The sequence below is a fragment of the Camelus ferus genome, chromosome 6, assembly GCF_009834535.1.
Source record: "Camelus ferus isolate YT-003-E chromosome 6, BCGSAC_Cfer_1.0, whole genome shotgun sequence".
Taxonomy (NCBI): Eukaryota; Metazoa; Chordata; class Mammalia; order Artiodactyla; family Camelidae; genus Camelus; species Camelus ferus.
Window position 1 is genome coordinate 82,052,095 of NC_045701.1, and position 24,392 is coordinate 82,076,486.

The 24,392-nt window shown below is 42.7% G+C and overlaps 1 protein-coding gene across 6 annotated transcripts in view; it reads right to left on the bottom strand.

Moving 5' to 3' along the window:
* The window catches only part of TTC7B (tetratricopeptide repeat domain 7B), a 225,400-nt gene that overhangs the window by 77,606 nt on the left and 123,402 nt on the right, over positions 1 to 24,392 (bottom strand). For all 6 annotated transcript variants that reach the window (XM_032482502.1, XM_032482503.1, XM_032482505.1 and 3 more), the window contains 6 exons: positions 23,146 to 23,229; positions 22,046 to 22,150; positions 19,967 to 20,084; positions 17,967 to 18,024; positions 12,355 to 12,427; positions 9,460 to 9,620 (listed from right to left, as the gene is read on the bottom strand). In XM_032482502.1, the coding sequence (XP_032338393.1) occupies positions 9,460 to 9,620; positions 12,355 to 12,427; positions 17,967 to 18,024; positions 19,967 to 20,084; positions 22,046 to 22,150; positions 23,146 to 23,229 (599 nt within the window). The remainder of the gene's footprint in view (positions 1 to 9,459; positions 9,621 to 12,354; positions 12,428 to 17,966; positions 18,025 to 19,966; positions 20,085 to 22,045; positions 22,151 to 23,145; positions 23,230 to 24,392) is intronic.

Genomic DNA, 24,392 nt, shown 5'->3' on the forward strand with positions numbered 1-24,392 from the left:
ACAGATACCTGGGTCCCTTCTACCTTTTGGATATTATGAATAATTCTACCATGAAATGAACATGAGTGTACAACATCTCAATTGAGCTCCTTCTTTCAATTCTTTTGAGTATTTACCCAGGAGTGGAATTGCTGGATCATATAGTTATCTATTTTTTTGGGGGGGAGGGGGACCTCCATACTATTTTCCACAGTAGCAGCACCGCTTTACATTCTCACCAGCAGAGCACAAGGGTTCTAGCTTCTCTGCATCCTCTCCAACACTTGTTACTATCTGGGTTTTGGGTTTGTTTTTGTAATAATAGTCATCCTAATGGTATCTCATTGTGGTTTTGATTTGCATTTCCCTAATGATGAGTGATGCTAAGAATATTTTCATGTGCTTATTGGCCATCTGAATATCTACTTTGGAAAAATGTCTATTCAAATCCTTTGCCATTTTTTATTTGAGTTTTTTTTTTTTAATTGTGGCAAGTTGATTTGAAATAAGCTACTGTCCCACTTAATTTGCTCTACTTTGATCTGTGGTGTCTTTTAGGCTGTCACCCACTCTCTGCCCAAAGATCCCCTCCCCAACTTGTATCTGAGAACAGGCACCCCTGGTTTGGCTACCTTGCACTCATCCCTCCCAAACACCCTTCGGGTATCCATGGATCATTTCTCTAGTGTAAGAAGATGAACAGCCTCCTTCTTTGTGGTCCAACTTTCTATCAAATGCAAATTTAATGGGCATGTTCATTACTCCATCACTCAGCTCAGGCATAAAAATAGCCCATAACACCTGGCCTCTCAGTAATTGCTACATCAACACATTACTCAATATGATATTTCAGCTTAAACTGAGTTTCTCTGAGTGTGCGTGTGTGTGTTAAGTGAGACACAGTGAGAAAAAGACACAGTCTAACTTGTCAAGTCATGATTTGTTTTTAAACCAGATATATACTCCACTCAAGAAAAGAATGATCCTCATCATGTTTTCTGGTTTATTGGAGAGATTAACAAAGGAGATAGGATAGAAATCCTGCTCATGTGGACTGTTAGCTCTAAGAGAGCATAAACTGTCTTTCTCTTGTTCACAACAGCATCCCCAACCCTACACGTGGCAACTGGACTGTGGGGAGAATGCAGGGCTTTAAAGGCACAGAGTGCAGAGGCCAAGGCCAGCCTGCCTGGGTTCAAAGCATGACTCTGTCACTTACTAGGTGCATAATCTTGGACAAATCACTTAACCTCTCTGTGCATTAGTTTCCCTAGCTGTAAATGGGGATGATCATACTACCAACCTTTGACGGTCTCAGGATTATTAAATTAGTTTAAAATATGTGAAGTCCTGATAAGAGTTGCCTGTCACAAAGCAGTAAGTAAATGCTAGTGGTTATTATTGCTAAATGAGTGAACAAATGGACGAAATAATGAATGTTATATATCTTCATTTCTTTCCATACAGTTGGTTCCTATTGGTGTAAACAGAAATGTGATTGTCTGACAAAATCTGCTTCCACACATGGGCGAGCAGAAGACGACCTGTGGAAGAAGAAGAGCTCATCTTCCAATCTGGTGACTGAGGGTTTGTTTCGACATCTGAGGTATCAAAGCCACGGATCCGAAAACACACTTTAAAAAGTTGTCCAAACAGCATAATGATCTCACTTCACTTGTATTTGTATTTTTGAGAAGTCTCAAAAGTTGCTTTTTGGTGCTTTTTGTGGTGACACTTGATGGTTTCTTAAGTGTGCTACTGATGTGATGACCTCTCGGAGAGCATGTGAATCAGGGAGTGCATGTGTTCTATTTAAGGAGGAAAGAGTAAAATTCAAATCAACTAAGAATCTGTAATTAGGAAAGTTGTACAACCACAATTTGTCTCAGGGCAAGAAACTGCACCCTGGCGTGGCTGCCCTTAGCAGCTGAATTCGAATAACACATCTCAGTTACACTAAAGTTCTCAAATGCCACCACTGGTATGATACTCTCTGATGTGTTTTCCAAAGACAAAAGAAACCAACTGTCAGTTCTCCTTGCAATATTTTATCTAAAAATAAATAATCCCATGGAAGAAACACAATGTCTGTGAGGGCCTGACTTAGCCCCAGACACACTGTCTTCAGGAGAGACAACAGTTCCAACATTACCTGGCACCTACTTCTTGGGCCAATGAGGAAAATTACTAAGTAAAATGTATTAATCAATTAGGACATTTTTGCAAAGCTGCATTTCAAAAGAAGAAAGATCGAGGCTCTTATACCAAGTACAAGAGATAGTGAATCTCTCAAGATTTATGAACACTGTTCAACATAAAAATGTGTACTTTGTTAAAGTTTATTTTGGGAAAACCTTACAGTGTGTTAGAGACATTTAACGCATAATCAACAAATACTAATCTTTCATTCTTTTGTTTAGGTATTTAATAGTTATAGGTTTTAAAAAACAATTTTTCAACAAGAAAAAAAAGGCAATAGAAGAGGAACAAAAAAGACAAGACACATATATAGAAATGGCAGATATATATTCAGTCATATTTAGTTGTATTAAATGTGAATGGACCAAACACTTGAGACAAAAGGCAGAAATTATTAGACTAAATAAAAAACCAAGAGCCAACTATATGCCACCTATAAGAGAAGAACTATTGGAAGAAACAATGGCTGAGAATTTTCTAGAAATGATAAACAACACAAACCATACATACCAAGCCACAGTTTTAACAAGTCCAGTGGGTCCCGAGCAGGATCCACTCTTAGCCATATCACAGTGAAAAGGCCAAGCATCACCAACAATGGCACTTAAAGCAGCCAGAGAGAAAAGACAGATGACACTGAAATGAACTAAAATTAAACAAATAGTTGATTTCTCAACAACCACTAAAAGAACAAGATCACTTCTTCTGTGAGGAAACGTGAGCCTAGACTCAGAGATCCAGTCTGCAAATCTCTTTTGAGAGTAAAGCCAAATACCATTTTAGACACAAATGGAGAAAGTTTGCCAGGCAACAGGCCCTTAATAAAATTTCTAGGATAATCACTAAACAACAACAACCAAAACAATGTTTCTTTTCCAAATTAGTAAAGGAAAAATATGTAATAAAAAATAATCACTCTAAAAGAAGGTAGAAAAGGAGAGGAAGAGATATGAAAAAAGAGCAGGACATACAGAAAACACAAATGAAGTGGAAGACACTAATATAAATATGTCAGTATTTGCAATAAATGGAAATGACCTACATGTTCCAGATAAGACTCAGCCTGAGTTTAAAAAAAAAAACAGCTATATATAATGAGCACAAGAATGCATCTAAAACATAAGAATATAAAAAGTTCAAAGTAAAAGAATGGAAAATGTGTTCCAAGCGCACACACACATATTGTATGTGTGTATATATGTATAGGCACAGAAATATGTGGATATTTGTATATGGATGTGTGTGTAGATCATACAAAATAGACTTTAAGGAAAAATGAATTATGCAACTTCTTACATATTGGTAAAAGGCTGAATTTACCAAGAAGACATAGCAATTCTAAATTTATATGCACCTAACAGCATGGTTTTAAAATATATAAAGCAAAAATTGCTATAACTATGTGGTGAAGCAGGAAAATCTACCATTCTAGTGGTAGATTTCAACATACCTCTGCTCAATAATTGATAGATTAAGTAGACAAAAAATATTGATAAGAATAAAGATCTGAATAGCAGAGTTGCTAGTTTAACCTAATAAAATATAAAATATACAAAAATTTACCCTCAAATGCAGAAAGCATTCTTTTCAAGCACATATGAAATATTTATAACAAGGGACTATATGCTGGGCCATAATACAAATCTCAACAAATTTCAAATTGTATAGATTATAGTCTCTGAACACAATTCAATGAAGTTAAAAGCCCATTGACAAAAGATAAGTACAAAAACCCTCAAAAAACACTGTTCTAAAATAATGAGTCAAAAAAAGAATAATGGACATTTAAAAATATTTAGAACTAAACAAGAACAAAAATTCACATATTGAAACTTGTGGTTTATAGCTAAAGCAGTACTTAGTGGAATATTTTATCTTAAATGCTATGTCAGAAAATGAGAAAGTCAAAAAACTAATAAACTAAACATCCAACTTAAAATGTTAAGAAGGAAAACCAAATAAAACAAAACAGAACAAACTTCAAGAAAATAGGAGAAAAGAAATAATAGAAATAAGGACAGAAATTCATAAAAGAAAAAGTAGATGTATAGTCAAGATGATAAAAAAGCTTCTGGTTCTTTGAAAAGATCAATGACAGATTTCTGGCAAGACTGTTCAAGATGAAAAAACAAAAAAAGGAAGGCATATTAAACAATATTAGGAAGGAAAAAGACTTAACCACAGATGCTGTATGACAATAAATAATTTTAAAACATGATAAACAACTCTATGCCAATAAAATTCAGAATTTAGATTAAATGGACTAATTCTTAACGTATACAGAGGATATTAAACATAGCTTAATAAAATAAGAGGTAGAAAACCTGAATATCTTATAACTATTTTTAAAAAGCATCAGAAGTCTTTCCATGGAAAAAAGACCAGCCCCAGATGGTTTTATAGGCAAATTCAACCAAAACTTATTATTCTAGGAACAAATAATTCCAATCTTACACAAAGATTCCAAAACACACAAAAAAGAACTACTCCAACTCATTTTATGAGGCTGGCCTAACCTTGATGTCAAAACCTGACAAGGATATAAAGAGAAAGGAAAATTACAAGCTATTTCACACATAAACATAAATGTAAATCTTCTTTTAAAAATTTAGTAAACAGAATCCATTAAAAAAAAACTAGTGGATCATGATCAAGTTGGGCTTATTCCAAGAATACAAGGTTAACAACATTTAAAAGTATCAATATAATATTCACAGATGAAAGGAGTAAAATCATATAATCATCTCAATAAATACTGAAAAATCATCTGATAAAATTCAACATCAATTCATGATTAAAAAAAAAAAAACTCTTGGGAAGAAGTAAATTTCCTTAACCTCTTAAATAGAGGTTTAAACAGAAAAGCATGGAATTTTTTTCAGGTAGCTAAGAATAAATCTAGTAAACATCATAAAATCATTATGAAGAAGATTATAAAACTTCTCTTAAAAAGCATTTTTAAAAGCCTAAATAATTAGGGAGATAATGACCATAGATTAGAAAACCCACTGTCATAAATATCTAATTTTCCCCAAACTAAGCTATTGGATTAAATGTAATTCCAATCAAAATCTGAACAGATTTTTTTTGTGGATCTTGAAAAGCTAATTTGTAGATTTATATGAAAGCTCAAAGTCATGAAAACAGCCAGAACATCCCTGAGGAGCAAGCTGCAGGGGTGGGCTGACCTCACGTGTAATAAAGTTGTAAGAAGGATGACAGAGTGGCAGTCACTCCGAGACGAGACGGGCACCCTGCCCAACGGAACCCAGTGGAAAGCTCAGAGACAGCCCCTCACACATATGGACACTTGACTTAAGAAAAAAGTGGCCCTGGGGAGGAACCAGGAAAGGAATCTTCAATACTGTGATGCTGGGACAGTCGGTAACCACGTGAGAAAAAACTACATTGGATCTCTGACACTCACGTACATAAAACAGTCACTTACAGATGGACGCCTAGCTTCAAGGGTGAAAGAGAACATGAGAGAGCTTTAGAAGACGACCTAGGAAAGGTGTCTTAAACTAGACACAGAAGTACTAACCATAGATGCCACTGATAAATTCAACTATACTTAAAAATTAAGAACTTCTGCTCATCAAAAGGTATCATTAAGAGAAAGCAAAGACAAGACACAGACTGGGAGAAGATTTTTACCACACATATAACCAACAAGAGCATTTTTAACCATAATATATAAAGAAATCTTACAAATTAATATTGAAAAATACCAACCAAATAGAAAAGGAAGAAAGACTTCTATGTGTGCTTCATAAAAGAGAAAAATTTGGTGACCAATAAGCAAATAAAAAGGTGTTCAACCTCATTGATAATGAAGGACATGCAGCTTAAACTCACAATGTGACACCACTGACCAGCGATCAACACGCCTAACACCTAGCGTTGGTGTTTGGACCTGCATGTCTCCCCGGCGCTGTTGCTGGGGATGCAAATGACATGTCGGCTTTGGAGAACAGTTTGGAATTATTTGGTAGAATTGAAGATACTCGCAGCTTATGACCCAACAATTTCACTCCTAGGTGTCGACCTAACGAAAAGCTTACACTTGTGCACCAGGAGAACCGTGCAAGGACATTTACCGCAGCATCGTTCACAATAGCCGAAAACGGAAAACAACCCACATATCCACTTACGGTAGGCTAGAAAAATAAACCTTAATATATTTATACAATAAAATACTATCCATCAGTATAAATGAATAAACTGCTGCTGTATGCAAGAAGGGAGAACCTCAGGAACATCATGTTAAGCAATGAAAGCAAGTAGCATATTGTACATGTTTGGTACAATTCCATTAAAATTTTTTTCAATATGCTAAACTGGAAATTTTTATTCTTTGCTTTTTTTTTCTTTCTTTTTGGTGGGGAAGGTTTGTTTGTTTGTTTGTTTATTTTAATGGAGGTACTGGCGATTGAACCCAGGACCGCATGCATGTTAAGCACACACTCTACCACTGAGCTACATCCTCTCTACCTAGAAATTCTTATTATTTAGGAGTACAAACATACATGGTATAGAAACATGAGAGAATGCTCAACACAGAATTCATGATGGTGGTTAACCTGTGAGGCCAGAGGTAAGGGAATAGGACAGCGGGAGTGCACAGGAAATTCATAGGCAACATCGATGATCTTTTTCTTTTTGTTTGCTTTTTGGGGGTGAGGCAATTAGGTTTTTATTTTTTATTTTTAGAGGAGGTACTGGGGATTGAACCCAGGACTTCATGCATGCTGAACATGCTCTCTACCACTTGAGCTATACCCTCCCCCACAATGTTCTTTTTCTTAAACGAAGAAGTGGGTACACATATGTTAGTTGTATCATTATTTTAAATAGATTTCATAAATAGTCTTTTGCTTCTACTCAATATTCAATAATTTGATTCTAAAATATCACAATTAAAGACACTGTACTAGTAGTAATGACAATATGAATTCCTACTTATTACTGGGTGATTGCCACGTACAAATGCCTTAAATGGACTGGTGAGGACAGCTGAATGCCCTTGGAGGAGCAGCTGGTCTCTCCAGTGTTACTCATCCTTACTGTCACCATGAGACAATAAAGTTGGTGGTTCAGTATTTTGAATAACCTTAACAGGGACCAGAAAGTTTTGTAGTTCTCTGCATTGAGCTAAGAGGCTAGTTCAATCAATTCTCGGTTCAACGGGTTCAGTGCTCAACTGTTGGACAGACCTGACCCGAACGGAGGGCAAGGCTCTCACCCCTAGCTAGCAGGGATGGATAAAACACCCATGACACACTCAGTCTGTGGGAGGTTACGGCTGCTAGGACACAAGAACCACGAGGCCACCCCAGGCTTCCAAGAGTCTACAGTTCTGCTGCAGACAAGCTTGTCACAAACAAACAGATGCTACCTGGCACTTGGGACAAGTGCCTACATAATCTGGTTTAGGTTGGAGTCGAGACATTTTTACCCAGGTCGGAAAGAAAACATGCGATACACTCACTACATCTGGCCCTGACTTTTAATAAAGTGTTCTTGGGAAGAAGTTTCCCATCACAAAGGAAGAAATACAAATATTTAAAAAGCAAACAAGTCATCGGCTGCTCTCAGCCCTGCTGCCATATGCTTTGCTTTTTTGAGCTTACAGCTTAACATTAAAATAACAGGCTCGCATTCCTCAAATATCTCCACTGCTGTTCCTTACTTCTACTACTTGAAAAGGCTGTCAGCTGCTGTCACTTGGAGGCATTACCATATTAGCCACCACTGTTTACTGCTTACTGTGTGGTGTGGCTATTAGTTTAATAAGCCTCGTCTCGGATGATACCCCAGGCTGTCTACGCAGGAGCCACACGCTGGAGTCTAACATCTAACGTCTAATGAAGGTACTTGGGGAGGGAGGCAGAGACGGCCACTTTATAAATATTGATGAGAGAAGCTGAATTCAATTGCATCAGGCTATACTTCACTGATGGGTGAAAAACCGAGTATTTTTAAAAGTGCTTTAACCACTTTAAGGTTCCATGGACTAACCAGCTTTGGATAAAACCCAGAAATATGCTCGGTGTGCAAAAGAGCAAGTTTGAGACCTGCAGGAAGTGAAGCTCTGCGGCAAAGCTCTTTAATTCACTCTGCATAAATAGCTGAACCTACAAAAGAAATCTCTCATCAGAGGTTTCCTGGATGATAATGAGAATTTTCTCGACAGGGAGAAGAGAAGTGCCCTTTCGCTTGAAGACAAAGCAATGTTTGTAATGGAAATGTGTGAACCAATTTTCCAAGGGGAGCTGCTGAAATGCACTGATTAAAACCACAGAGAGGTGATGAGGCAGAGAAATAAAGCCAAGGCCCAGCCACTTAAAATGTGCGACTGTGTTATTTCTCAGAGTGAAGCGAGCCAGCCTTCCCTGCTCCCCCTGCCCCGGCCGCCCCCCGCACTGCTGACCCTGCCACTTGGACAATTAGAACCTGCCAGCCTGCAGGACTGTTTACTGTTTCTGGCCACTGTGTACCGGTTACTAAGCTACTCCGCGGAGGATAAAATAAGAACCGAGTAGCCCAAAAGACAATGCCCTTCTCAACAAAGCCTAACCAACTGGCCTGGCTTCAGTGATTCAGAGGAAAGAGGTGAAGATAAGCTGACAATTACAGCACCTCACAGTCTGTGATGACAACCCTTAGGTTACGTACACATATCGTTGACTGATTGAAGGAATTCCACTTCCCACGGAATAAAACTGAGACACAAAGAGGTCAGGCATCCTGATCAAAGTTGCCTAAAATATAATAATCACCTGGAACTAGTGGAAGTCCTTGGTAACACAGGACCAACAAGCTATAAAGCAATGTTTTCCAAATTTCAGTCATCGGAGTCTGTTCAACATAGCTTTTGACATATCCATGTATATTAATATTTTCCTTTAAATTGACTTTAAAATAACTCCTTTAAAAACTCTTCATCTCACTCTGAGCAATAATTTCTATGAAGTCACACTTTGATGTGCAGCTATAGTTTTTCTAATAAATGTTTAAAAACACATAACTATTAAAATTAGTGTTCATCCATAATCCATTTAAAATCATCTTGTGTGCCTCAAAGGTACACACTGGGAGAGAATGGACAAAGTATTTCAACTTAGTAAGGTTGACCTGACAGACTACGTTTGTTTCTAAATATCATGGAAAAACAAGAACAAAGGGCATTTTGTACTATTTATCGCCAGGATGCCCACAAAGGACTGTGACAGATTGGAGAGAAGGAAGAATACCAATATGTAGTCCAGGATCACTTACATAAAATTTTCTGGGTATTCACTCAGGGCCATGTCAATGATGTTCAGAGCATCGTGGTAATGCTTTTGTGCTGACAGCAGGAGGGCAAGGAGGTGCAGGGAGTTGGCATCATCGCCCTGAAGTTGAAGAGCTTGGCGTACGTATCCCAGAGCCTCTGGTATCTGGTTTAAAAGAAAACCAAAAAGAATTTTTAGAGACACACACACACAGCGCGCACGCGCAAGAAGCCACCATTTCAGTGTCTGATTCTCTGTAAACACCAGAAGTTGTCTCACCTCGTGCCACACTCAGATTTTAAGCTGTCTTTATAACAACCCCAGGATATTCACCACAAGCATGAAAACAGAGGCCCCTCCAGTGACAGGATGACTAATGAAGTGACACAGGAGGCTGTTTCTCAGCCTGTCAATACCAAATCTCTTCTTTCTCCCTAAATAAATAATCTCTCTTTTTCCACAAATCTGATTTACTCTTGATTATGCCCAAGATTATTTTACTCTAAATGGAGACAAATAACAAATTGCCAGAAGTTTTTATTGGAATTAAACTTCCTTAGCTGAAATTATTCTCTCTCTCTCTTTTTTAAAGTATTGCTGAAGTGAAAGTGCTTAATAATTTTCAAAACCTTAAACGGCTTTCCAAATGATCACACACCTGTGATTCTTTTCAAATTCCTCTGTCCTGGGTCTCCATTAGACATCAAGGAAATAGGCAAACAAACAAACACCCCACACCTTCCCAAACTACAATCCGAAACAACTACATCCAAGAAGCAAATTGCAATGCCACATACAAAGCAGGTGTATCCAGATTCAAGTAGGACCAGATACAACCTTAACCTTTAAAATCCAACAGCTGTTCAAGACTTTCTTCAAAATCATCCAAGTGCAGGAGTTGATAAAATGCATACATAATGGATATTTGAACACTCAAGATTCTGTGCAGGTTTAACAGTACCCAGGGAGAATTAGGACCTGAAGCTGGATTTTGAAACAGGCTCAGGACTGCAGCATCCTTACACAACATCCAGGGACACCTTCCTTTCTCGCCTCCAACTCCAGGCCCTGGGCTGGACCTCTTCTGGCTCTCCTGCTTTTCCCCAAACCCTCAGTAGCCTCACCCCTTAGCAGGGAGCCTTCTCTTTCCCAAATCTGTTTGTTTTCCTCTCTGAAATCCCATTTTTGATGAATATAAGTTAAAATGATGGTTATAGAGGCTTTCAGCTTTTAAGCCATAGACTCACAGCTGGTACAGAGGGAGGAAATCATCCCGCCCCACCTGCCATTTCACAGGGAGGGCACTGAAGTCCAGAGAGGTGACATGACTGGAGCAAGGTCACCCAGCCACTAGACGAGAGTGGCTCTAGATCTGACTCCTCCCCTGTCCTCTCCTCCTGGTCAAATGGCGTTGGCTCTTGACGATGAGGGCCATAGCCGCACGCCCGCTGAGCAGGAAAACACTGCATGCTGTCATGCTGCATGCCCACGAAGGCTTCTGCTGCACCCACAAGGCTCCATCTACTTCCCCTCTCCCACCCCCAGGGGACAGCCTGCTGTGTGAACAGCACTCAGCTGAGTATTCTGGGAGGGTCAGACAGACGGTACACTCACGATGTCTATTCCCAGGGATGACCAGCACCATCGAGAAAAAACTGATACAGGGGTTCAAAGTGATGTCCTTAAGGGCTAGGCTGATTTGAAGGAATTCAATGCTGGTTCCTTCATTCAGCGAGTATTACTGAGCTCCTGCCACATGTCAGGCAGCGTTCCAGCTGCCAGGGCAGAGCAATGATGACAGACGTGGGCTCCTGCCCTTATGGAACCTCAAGTCTAGTGAGAAAGATACTGAACAGGAGAGCTAGGCTGGAGGAAGGAGAGGAGCAGGCTGCTGCGGGAAGGGGGCTTCACGGAGGAGGCGAGAGGAGTTCTCAGGGGAGGAGAGAGACCAGGTGGTTGCCACCAGCCCACAGCTGTTGCAGAAGCAGTCCAGCTGTGAGCCGCAAAATGCCTGATGAGATGACCTTGACAGGAGAGCTCTTTTGGTTTCCTCAGGCCCCAGGTCGCCTACGGGGGCCACTTCTGAGCACCGTTCCCAGGCCTCGGGGAAGTCAGAAGCATGCCTACAGCCCAGGCCTGCCAGGGGAATGGCATGTCTGAGGAACTGACCTTTGATTCACCCTCCAGTCAGCACTCAGGAATGTGCTGGGGTGACCACCAGTGTCTTGCACCTGGTGGGCAGGCAGGCATGTGGCCAGAGTCTCCAGAACAGCTGGGCGGGGAAGGGAGGGGATGAGAATGGCAAAGGCAGCTTCTGGAAGCTGCCGTTGGGAAGACGAAGGCCAGCAAAGCTTGTCCCTCCATGGAGGAGCATGCCGTTGAGTCTCCTATTTGGAGGAGCCACCGTGTGTAACTGTTCATGTCTACAGATTTGAGAGGAACCAGCATCTTTTGTCTATGCCTGTGGGCATCTTCCTGTCAATCACTGGTATCCTCATGACAAGCAGGCCCCACCAGTGACTAAATCCCCTACAGGGCAGCTCAGCACTGGGCTCTGGTATAAAGTGACAAAGGCTCTTTGATGACCCCTGGGTTCAGGGTATACACTGCATGCTACAACCCCGGGAGCCATCTGACCCCGGGGCTGGGCCCTCCAGACTTGCGGATTTAATCTCCAAAAGCAGAGCCTGGTAGGCCTGTGTCTCCACAGCTGATGCTCCAACTGACCAGAACACCAGGGTCTTCGCCGTGAGGAGTCCACGTGCTCTGGGAGGAGTGCCTGCTCCAGGTCGGCCTCGGGTGAATGAAGGAAGACCAGCCACCCCTTCAGACCGAGGCACTGAAGGAGCTGCGCCAAGGCAGAGCGGGCGGCCAGGGCAGGGGATGCTGGAGAACTGACCTGTCTGGAGATGGCAAGCTGCAGAGCCAGGTAGAAAGCTGCTTGGTGGTCTGTGGGCGACAGGCTGTGGGCCCTGAAAAAGTATTCACAGCTATTAGTACCCCAAGGAGGCCATTTGTACCTTCCCTGTCAGACAAGTGTCTGTATTTGCATTTTTATCCCAAAACCACGTATTTATTTAATGTTTCATTTAAACTCTTCTCCTCTGTCCACAGACAGAAGGACTTTCCTCTCGCCACCGTCTATGGGACGACACAGGAACATGTTTCTGTGTTTGGTCCAGCATCTGGAAGGGCACCCGATGGTCCTTGGCCTTGACAAGGAGCCCTGAGCTCTGAGCCCCCCAGCAGATGCCTCCCTTGGGCTGAACAGGAGGAGCCTACGTGTCACGCTGGGACACGGCGAAGCCGTGGGTGTTCTTGGCAAGGCGACCGCTGCTTTGGTTAATTCTGGCTCAGCCTTCATGCTACTTCATCCAAATTTCTGGATTTCAGAGAAACCATATGAAAATCAAAGGCCCGGCTTTGCTTGTAAAACGAGGTTTTGGGTTTTGATGAACTATAGGGCGAAAGGGAGCATGCTCATCCAGTCTTTTGAAGCTTCTGCTAAGTCCCATGCAGTTGACTAATTTAGTCCACGTAACCGTGACACGTAAGACTCCATGCCAGACCCTAGACTTAGTCTATCAACTGGCTTTCGACATGGAGGGGAAGAGGCTGTACTGGCCTCCTACTTGATGGCAAACATGTCATTCTTGCTTTCATGTGGAAGTCAACTGTATTTTACCACAAGCAACTCACAATGTGACTGTATGCAGGACATAATGCTGTGTTTAACAGTCTGGTGAGAAGAGACAAACTTTTACTTTCTTTAAAAGGCACAATGGAGCAGACGAAATTGCAAACGGTGGGGCCCAGATAGTAAACAAACCTTCAGGCTGCTCTGTCAACATTCTGTGATTAAGGGAGGATCTTCTAGCAGCAGAAAGCAGATTCAAGATGGAATAGAGCCAAATCATTATGGAGTCGACTCTGGTAAACATGCCAAGGATGGCTTTCTGCAGTAACAAGGCCTTTTTAATGGAACTGCCTGTCTGCTGTGGGGAAAAGGGCTTAAAAGCCTTCTGGGTGTTTGCAAGCCAGAAAATGTGTGAAGTCCAAAAATCTGGGGCATTGTTTGTGCTCGTGTGTGGAACTGGGGGATGGTGGAGGGCTAGGGTGGGGGCATGGTCCTCTGTCCTTTTATTCATCTTAAGAGCAAAACTCTCATTCCTGGGGAATCTTCACTAGTAACCTCGCCTCAAGACACAGCCTCAGGGCTCTTCTCACTTTCAGAGGCTGGGTCTGAGGATTTGCCTGTATTGCCCTTTCCCACGTCTTATTTCTCCTGGAGGCCTGCTCAGTATGCTCTAGTTCTTATTACTTGACAGGTATTGGTTTTCCATGAATTTGTACATCAAAGAATTTTTCTCTTTGGTGTTCATAAAAAGTGAGATTGGAATGTCATGGTTTCTGTCTCTCCCAATTATTCAGGGAAAATGAATACAAAATGAATTATGAAGAAGCTTTGAATTATTTAACACTATTTATTTTACCTCATCTTCTTTCACAATTAATAAAACCAGCTTTCTACAACCCTCAAAAAGAATTCCATGGAGGTATAAGTTTTCTCAGTACAGTTTAGATTTTTTTTTTTTTTCAAATGAAGTTAAATCAAATCCTGGTTGCCTCTCTCCAACACCAGCCACGTGGAAAGCTGGTGATGGTCTGGTGAACTCAGGGTGTGGATCAGAATCATTCTGACCAAAGGCCCCACCTTGGCCTCCTCAAATGATTATAAACTGTTGGCCACGGCACTAAGAAACAGAAGTGCTGGAAATCTTGGCATTTCTGGGGTGCATTGGGATAACATCTGAAGAACTGTCAACTTGGCTAACGATGGACAGCCAACAGCCAACAGCCAAATTTCTAACGAGGCACAACTTAAACATGCACGTTTTAAAAAAGCATTATTTCAGTAATTCGGCCAATCAGTTAAACTGGCCACTTCAGTTTATGAAAGGAAAAAGGAAACATGGAGATGCCCAAGAAAACTAGGAAAAGTGCGTGGTCACCATCTCAGGTCGACGCTAGAAAACTTGCCTCAGTCGTGTGGAACAAATGCAGCAGCTAGGCTTCCTGCGACAAAACCTCGTGCGGATGCCCACAGGAAACTTGTTCGGCAGAACCAGCAAGTGATGCAGGTGAGAGGGAGGACATTAGTGATCTCAAAAACTGCAAGCCCGCTGGACTCTGCACGTGAATTCATTCAGAGCAGCCCCCGTAAACCCCATTCCCATGGGATGAGCACCTGGTGAGGCAGCTCGGAGAAACCCAGAGACCTAAAAATGTCTCCACAGGGACACTCACAAAGTGCTTCCTTCGTCAAAGCACCTCCATGTCCATTAATTCTATTTCTCTTCCACAGGAAAAGAAAGATGGTTAGGCTACTGGCCTGCTGAGATCACCCACCCATCCAAATACTTATCCATCCATCCATCCATCCACATTATGCAGTACCTGCCGTGATGTCAGGCCCTATGCTAGCCCTCAGGGAGTCCAGAGATGAATAATACAAGTGCCCTTCCTTGAGGAGCTCCTCCTGGCCCCACAGAGGGGGACCAAAGTGATCAGGATGGTGCAGTGGAGCAGTGCCCTGAGAGAGGCCTGCCAAGCTGCTCCTGGAGAGCTTGGCATGGGCCTCCCAGACCGCCTGGCTAAACCTTAGAACGCCTTGAGGTCCACCCCATCACTCTGCTAGACTCCAGTTGCAGCATCCTCTAGAGCTGAACCAAGAATACACAGACCACTGATCAATTTTGACCCTGGTCCACAAGACCTTGTAACAATGTTAACTACAACTTATGAAGCAGCTACTCTGAAGCACCTTGTTGGAGAACAAGCATGTTTCTTGAGCCAGAAGTGAAATCCCGAGGCCTGGTCTCTCCACCACGTCACCCTGCTGCCTTATTTAGCCAATTTTCCTTGACGTCCCCTTCGGTCCTGATTACAGTGGACATGGGCTTAGTGTATTACTAAGTCAAGAAAGAAAAGTGCAAACCTCGTTAATCTATTATTCAGGAACCTCCCATTAGTTACACACAGAGGATGACCCGTTTGTCCTGGCCTGCACAGTATTTTCCTGGTTTTAGCACTGAAAGTCTCATATTCTGGGAAACTGCTCAGTTCCCAAAAGACGGGGATGGCCGGGCACTCCATACCCACAAACATACCACATTCAAACTTAAACTCAAGTTAGGAGTGAGAGAGGAAACTAAAGTGAGACTGTGCCCCTCCACCACACTGAGGGACAAACACCGATGACTCCATGTCACCTCCTCCTCATGGAGCAGCTGGGCTTCCTGCCTGCTGGGGGATGAAGCAGGGAGACATGCGCTCGACTGTTTCCAGCCTTGCTTGTCTCTGCAGGATGTGAGAGCCCCCAGGAGCAGCCGCTCAGATCAATTCAGCATCTTAGGAAGCTTTGCAAACAACACATGTCTTTCTTCATCATACTTTTGGACAGGGCGAATGAACATGTTCAGCCTATTGGGCTGAGCTTATGAGTGTACAAACAGCCAAGGGTCTCAATATTAAGATGAAATCATGCAACTGGGATGTCTTCAAAAAATCACCTCTCTGAATCCAGGAGCGAGCAAAGCTCTCTGAATTCTGACTCCAGTCATAATTAAGAGTTACTACTCACATAGCTATGTCTGCAACTCCATCCCTTTTTGAGCTATACCATTTTCTTTTTAAACAAAAAATTGCCAAAACAAAAAAAAGGATAAACAGAATTGTGGAGAGAAGATTTAAAATACATAGTAAAAAAAGAGTTTCTCATCTAAGTGATTTTTAAACATCCATTTACATTTAAAAAATAATACAAGTCATTCTTAGTAAAATCTTTCCCTTATAGGCTTCTATGAAGTCTACAGTGCACCAGGATAGTCCTAGTTAATGTGTACTTGAAACAAAGAGTTTTATTCCTTTGAAAAATATACTTTATTTCACACAAATACTAATCTAGGTTAGCCTTCCTCAATATAATCACGTAGGTTAGTAGGATTTTATAACTCTTTATTCCCATATGAACTAATATTTTAAAAAAATCTCTTTGAATTAAAAACTAAGCGAAAGAGGAACAAAAAGAAATTCAGGCCAATGGAACATGTTATGTAACATGAAGTTATGAATTCTGCGGCTCAAGGCAGACCACCACCATGGCTGTTTTTAGAGAGCCAGTAAGATGTGCTGATTTAAGAAAAGTGAAACAGATGTAATGACCACTTTCTTAGGCATCCATGTGTGGGTTTTACAAACTAGGACTGAAGAATTTAAAACTCCAAATCATTTGAAATGGAAATGCTTTCCACACTCTGTGCTGAAGAACACCAACAAAAACTTAGCACAGAGAGAGGAGATCCGTCTGCAGATGTCACTTGGTACTTTCTGTCATTAATCAGTCTGGGACCGACAACGTGCAGGAGCTGTTGGCAAGGAAATGGGAGGAAAAGAGATGAAAGCGTTTCAGATGAACTGAAACCAAGCAATGATGATTGGGGGAAAAAAAAGGAGCATGTACCCTGTGACAAATCTCCAGGCAACCCCAGTTCTAAGGAAACTCAGGAAAATCTAACAACAGTTATTAGGCATTGAGAGGGCCTCGCGAAATTTCTGGAAAAGTAACTAAGTTTCTCATACAATTTCAAGAAATCAATATAACTCAGATATATTTAAGACGGCAGGATCAATACCAATTCTAGATGTGACATCATGGGGTTATACTTTCAGGCAATGGTTCACGTTAGTGATTTATTATACCTGCAATAAGAATTAGCTTAGGGCAGTGTGGTGGAGTGGGTAGCAGAACAGCTGGTCAGCATCAGGAGACCTTGACTCCATCCTGACTACAATGCGATGCTCTTCATTCCTGCATCTCAGTCCCTCACCTGCAGTGAAAGCGCTAATTGTTCCGTCTACCTTATTGCTGAGGGGTAGGGATCAAGTTAAATAAGGGATGTCAAAGAGCACTGTGACACTCAAGCTTTCTCTAACTATAAGGAGGTCTCCTAATCTCCTGAAATGTACAGTGATGGAGGTGAGCACAAGGTATTATGGAGTGTGGCAGGGGACTTGCGGGCCTGACTGTCTTGCATAGTATTTCAGAGACTGTCCTGAAATCTGGCCTTTTCATGTCTTAATATAAAAATCTGTAGCTTGACACGTTCAAAAAAAAAGTGGAAAAGAATGGTCCTTTACCTAGATGATGAGAAATGTCTTTAATAAAAAGCATCATCTCCCAAGACATAAAAAAGCATCTAGCTTAAGAGCTCAAATCGCTTCATTGCAATGACTAAAATGTGCCCGAATGAAAAAACAGATGAAGAACGCAGATTCACATGGCAACAAGTGATGCAGCAAGTTTTGATACTGTATGTTCGGTGCTCAAGAAGAAAGACTCTCCGGGTAAAACGCTGTTTACATAATCTTTATAAATATCTCTTCTTTTTATACTTATCATACTTTGGTGTCATTATGTACAGCCGAGTGAAAAGATGAACTCCCACTCACCTCTGAAATGCAAGAAGCGCCTTCCTCTGCAGGACCTCCTGCATCCCTCGCAGAGAAGCTAAGAAAAGGGTTCCATTAGTCAGTGGCATGGGAGATCAGTCGGTTTTCGACAAATACAAGATTTTTCACAAAGACTATACATTTGACTGGATTATAGCAACAAATTCTGGGTGCCTATGTGCCCCGTCCTGTCCCAGGTCAGCCTGAAGCCGTTGCACTGGTCGGGCATAATAACTGTGGCCTCGTGGCAACGGGTGAGTGTGAGTTGGCTGGTCACTCTTGGTACCCCTGGAAACAGGAGCCCATCTTCAAAAGACCGACTGGGAACTCCAGAGAGGAAAACATTCTCAAATGCAGGCACATAACTCCTGGGGGAAGAATGGCTCTGCCAGTACGGAATAAAGAGATTCAAGCACCAATGCTGTGGATTAGATGCCTTCAGAGTTCCTTCTGGCACCGAGAACCAAGGATGCTAGCCTGATGTCATGAAAGGCCACTTTAGTTCACAACGGGCAATGGTCAGGAGCTTTATTTATGTGAACACAAGGGACAGACCAGGCAAACCCAACACTGATACTAGAAAATCAACTGGATACTAGAAAAAGTCCTGGAGGAACCTGTTTTTTGCTGCAACTGGAGATTGCCCTCGTCTAACAAATCCAACATGGCAGATGCCATCCTTACATCACTCTGAGGACGGTGGAAGGCTGCCCAGAGAGCTGCATGTGGCTGCAACCCACGGCTAACTCAGAACAACAGTGAATGGGCTGGAAGGAACTGGAGAGGGGACACAGGTGAACCATGAATACCCCCAACAGGGTCGTGCGACTCCCCCAAAGTCACAGGGCTAATTAGGGGTCGAGTCCCAGCGAGGAATTTATATGGACAAATATAAGGTATTAAATTGACACTTCACTGGAAGTCTACTATAGTTAAAAAACGTTCTGCGTGTTGCCAATATATCATGTGTATGTGAAAAATAAACAAAAGATCCATTGTTGAAAATTGATAGGCAAAATTCTCCAGGGTCTTTGGTACTTCAGGGCAAAGAGAAAAAGATTTGGGGTAATGTGTAATAAACTATAGCAAAATTAGAAAGAAAGTGAGTGCCATAAAGGTCAGGGAAGTGTTTTCTCTGAAGGGGGGGCTTGTGATTGCCGGAGGGGTGCATATGAAGGGCTCCCAGGTGGCCAGCAAGGTTCTATGTCCTGATCAGGATGATGATCACAAGAATATTTTCCTTTATACCAATTCATTGAGTTATACATTCATTTTTGAGATTTTTTTGGTATTCATGTTATATTTAACAACAAAATGTTAAAGGGATAATAGAGTTCAGAAAAACAATTTATCACTTTACGTTTTCTGCAAAGATATAATTGAAAACTTCATTAAGTATAGAAAATATAATTAAGATTTTTTTTTTTTGGCCAGAAGCCCATCCAGCAAAACAGTAAGCACACCCAAAATGTATAATGTCACTGCACATACTGTGAGTTGCAACAGCACACGTGTACCTATCTGTGAATTAAAATGTGTAGGTGGAAAAGGGGCAAGTACTAATAAATCAAGGGAAGCTTCCTGGAGGAGGTGGGCCTTGAATGCTTCCATAAGCTTATGCCTAAATCTCAACATCCCTTCATGTGGGGAGAGCTCAGGCCAAGTGTTGAGGCAGAGTCAGGTGCAGGCTGGGTTGGGTAAATTGTCTCTCAAGGCCTTGCTCACTCAAACCTCCTGGTAGATGCCCTGCACCTGCCCACTGAGCAGCTGTGCACCACTAGCACATGCACCTGTGGACAGGGCCTTCGTCCCTTCCCGCCCATCCTCCAACCTGTCTGAGCACAGAGGACAGCAGTTGCGGGCCCCACTGGATGGCACATCAGAATGACCCAGAGATGCGCCCTCCTAAGACAGAGCGGACAGTGGGAGTCCTGCAGGGCAGACTGGGGCAGCCCAGCCCTGCGGCCCCACAGCCCCCAGGGGGCTGGGACTTTGCTCACCGTCAGTGGCCTGCAGACTGTACGTAAGCCCCAGGGCTAAGTAGCCTTTGGCCTTGAACTCTGATGTTTTCTCTCCCGCATCAACGACAGTTTTGGCAAACTTCTCAGCCTCTTCCAACTGAAAAACCAGACAAGTTAAAAACAACAATAACCTGCAGAATTTCTAACATGAGTTCCCATAAGCATCTGCTGCCCAGAACAATTTCTGATGAGTCATTGTGAAAATAACTCCCGAATCTTCCAGTTCCACTCTGGTGATTCTGTTCTCTTTATCTGAGCCTCTCAAACTGTCCTCTGGATTCCCACCTTGCCTTTTTTTCTTCACACTTTTCCTTATAGCTTTTTTGCCCTCTTTTCCAACATCACTTTCATACTTGGTGGGAGTCTTTTGTGTCTCTATTTTTCACTGATTTCCTCTATAATACAGTTGTGCTAGGTATTCAGAAGTTTATATGTAATATGTGTATATACATATAAAACTTGTAAAGAATAAAGTTCTTGAAATGTTTGGTGCTTCGGTCTTTCCTATTTTGTATAACAAAGAATCCATTTAGGTTCAGATTCTCTTTCCCATAAGCTGTTAAAAATTTCAAAACTCCATCTATTTATTTTACAACACACAGCACATGGATCTTGCATCAGCAGATTCCAATGAGAAAATGTGCACCTGTAAACTCCACCCACATTAAAGACTTTTTGCACAACTCATTAGAGGCAAAAATAAAAAGATCTATTCCTTTGAAGTATGAAAGTGTTGATGTTATCGAAGCTGGGTGACAGCGCGTGGTGATAGTTGATGATATGCTTTACTTTTGTGGTATTTGGATATTTTAATAATAAAAATATAAAAAATACAGAAAAGATCTGTTATTCTCATCTTGAAAAAAAAAAAGAAGTTTATTTTGGGCGTCAGAGATGTATATGGCACCGCTGGAAGGGATGCAGGCAGAATCACAGCTGGCATCTTCAAAACCAGAAAAGGTTTGGTCCACTTCTCTGGCCGCTCTTGGAGCTGCCTGCATGCCCTGCGTTTGCCTGCACCAAACTGTCGAAACCCGCGTGGGCCACACAAAGAAGCTATGTTTCAGGGGAGAGCCTGCTCTTTCAAAATGTCTTTTTTCTTCCACATTTTCCCAAGAAAAATTAAACAAAAGTAGAACACTTTCTTTACAAAGCTTACTTTTGTCCTGCTGGGTGAGGATAAGTGAAAAAAAAAAAAAGCAGCAGGGACCATAATGGTAAAAAAAAAACAAACAAAAAAAAAAACCTCAGCATCAGTATTTTGGGTAATTTCTCATCACTAACTTTGATGTGAAGTTAAACAAAGAAATTAAAAGCCCATCAGAGTTGAGTGGGGAGGGTATAGCTCAGTGGTAGAGTGCCTGCCTAGCATGGATGAGTTCCTGGGTTCAATCCCCAGTACTTCCATTATAAAAACAAATACATGAATAAACCTAATTACCCACCCCCCCAAAACAAAACAAAATTTTTTAAGAAGTCCACCAGAGTGGCAATTGTCCACAGCACCATGTCAGCAATAGTCTGAGTCTCCTACTTTCTACACAAATGGTGTATTTTTGAGGGACTACAACTGTTAGAAGTCAGGCTCTCCCCAGATTCAAATCTGGACAAGAACATTTGAGGAGGAAAGCCTCTGTGGAGGAGGAGGAAGGAAGGAAGTGGGTTTACACAGGAGCTCAAGTGGGGGTGACTCTGCTTCACAGAAAAACTCAGGCTCTGCTAAGATGCAATCACTGAGTGACCTAACCACTTTCCCTCCCCCATTAGTTGCATCAGGATGTATCTGACTGTGAATTCCAATTCTGTCTTACCATTTCTACTTTTGAAGCACATTCGCATGAAAAAGAAAAACCTGGAGTGTTCCAGGAACCTGCTGCTTGTCCTAAGTCTTTGGGGTGACGGGTGAGGCCTGAGGAGGCCAGTGGCCCAGGCCAGGGGTCTGGGGCTCTGAACAGCCTTGTTTTGGGGTAGCTGATGAATTACTACTATTTCCCTTCTGCCAAGAAATGGAAACGGGTGGCAGCCCCACGCATGCGCCGAAGCCACGGCCCCACTCACCCAGTGAAGCGAGCCCATGCACAGCTTGGCAGCCAGGAGCGGGATGGTGGCGTCGTCCGGCTTCAGACGGATGCACTCTTTCAGCACCTTCACGGCACGAGCAGACTTAGGGAAAAGGAGATCATTTCCGTGAAACTCAAAATTTTTGACAGAACCAAACACTAAAGCTTTCCTAGCGGGGGTTTCTGGTTAGGGTGCCCTCTCAGTGAGGTTTTCCAACTTTGAGCCCAACTAAGCAGAGGCCCGGGGATGGCCATCACCACAGCTTGCTGCTCTTGGGGGAGTAAACTGTGGTTAAAACAAGTGAAGATGCTTCCATGGAATCGCCCTAGCTTTATTCCCTACCTGGGAAGCCACTGTAAAAATAAGAAAAAAAATAAAGACAGTGGAGGCTTGTTATTATAAAAAATAAACTATCCAATTGAAAGCATACCGTATAAAATTTCTGTCTCCACTGTGCTCATATAGTCTTATGTCTCAGGCTTAATTCACTAAAGAACCCAAAAGCACAAGAATAACAGTGGCTATCATCTTTACTGAGTGTGTTCGTGGTGGGGGTACTATTCTAAGCACCTGGTGGGTGTTACCTCATTACCTGATGGCAATCCTATGACGTCGGTACAACTCCTTCTCCACTGTGAGGAAGAGGACACTGAGACACTAAGCCACTTGCGGTGTGGCGCATGGCTGTGAGGGCAGCACCAGCCTCTCTCTCCATGGCCCATGCTTTCGACCAGTATCACACACCACCTAATATCATATATTGCTAAAGGTAACTAAAAGATTCCCCCTCCAGGAACAGTTTACATGCTCAAATGAGTGAAAGGGGACAGTGTGAAGAACTAACCCTGGTTTAAGCTACATCTTCAGATAATAAAGTTACAATGACTAGAAAAAGGCAAGAATTTCAGAATTCTTCTTCTCAGTGATATGTCCATGTTGGCCCCCTCCCCAAATAATTAAATTTGCTTGTTCACTTGTAAATTACCACAGGACAGTTTCAAATAGTTGGTTTAGACTTCTACTAGGTACCATGCCATCCCATGAAATTCAAATTAACCATCAACATAGAGAATTGCGTATCCCAAAGGGAGACTCACTTTTCCAGCAGCCATGAGTGACAGAGCAAACTGGTACCAGAGGTGGAACTCCTCAAAGGCAAACTTCATGGCTCTTTCCAAGCACTGGTTTGGAGAGAAGAACGAATGCAGATATCTGAGAATTGCTAATGTCACAACTGGACAGGTGTGAGTTTGTGTCTGTGCACACCAAGAGAATTCCTACAATATCTGCTTCCCTTGAATGCTTACAACATATTCCTCCACCACATCCCTCCTGAGGACTCCCCACAGGGTACCACGCACTGTGCCAGAAGCCAGAACAATCCGCAGTTGACTACAACACAACCCTTGATCTCAAGTGGTTTTTCATCCAGTACAGGGAAAGAGGCAGGTCCACAAACTACTCCAACACAAGGTCCCCACTGACAAGTGCCCCAAAAGCAGGACACAAAAAGTCCTGCAGGAAAGCGGTCGCAGGGGACGGGAATGGCGTCCTGGAAGAATGGTACTTGAGTTGGGTTTTGATTGAGGAGGGAAAAAACAAAGCTGTGAGCTGTGATTTGGAGATGGTACTCCAGGAAGAGACGGGATGAGCGAAGATGTGGAGGCATGAAAGAGTATGCTTCCACATGCCAATGGCAAGTAGTCCAGTATGCACCTAGGCCCACAGCTGAGATCGAGTGGGCCTCGGGTGCACGGGAAGGCAGGGCAATCAGGCTGGAAGGCAGGCGTGGGCTGGGGCCACGTCACTGAGAGTCTGACACGGTAGCTCCTTTTCAAAGTCGTTCCATTTCCCTCCTCCACCTCAGCTTTGATTCTTCCTTCCCTGTCCTCCTAAAGTTCATAACTGTATGTTAATGGGATGTCTCCCCCAGCCCAGCCCAGCCCAGCCCAGCCCCACTGTGAGAAACCATCCCTGGCAGAGACCCTGACTGCTCTGCCTCCCCAGTGCCAGCCTGTGGTGGGAAACCTACAGATGGAGGTCACTCTCAGTCAGGAGCCTCTGGGTTCTGTGCAGAGAGTGACATGATGACATCAGCACTCACAGACGATCATGGGGTGGGTGTGTGGTGACGGGGTGAGTGTAAGACAGGGTGGATGAAGGCCAGGAATAAGGGAGATAGAATGTTCTAGGACTTCAGAACCAAGAAATGTGTCCAAATTAGAATCAGCAAGGGAGGGCTACCCAAGGAAGGTGGGGGAGGCTGGTGAGATGTGGGAGTAAAGGAGACCCCAGTCTCTGACCTGCATGCCTGGGAGCACACCCACGGCAGGCAGGGCCCTGT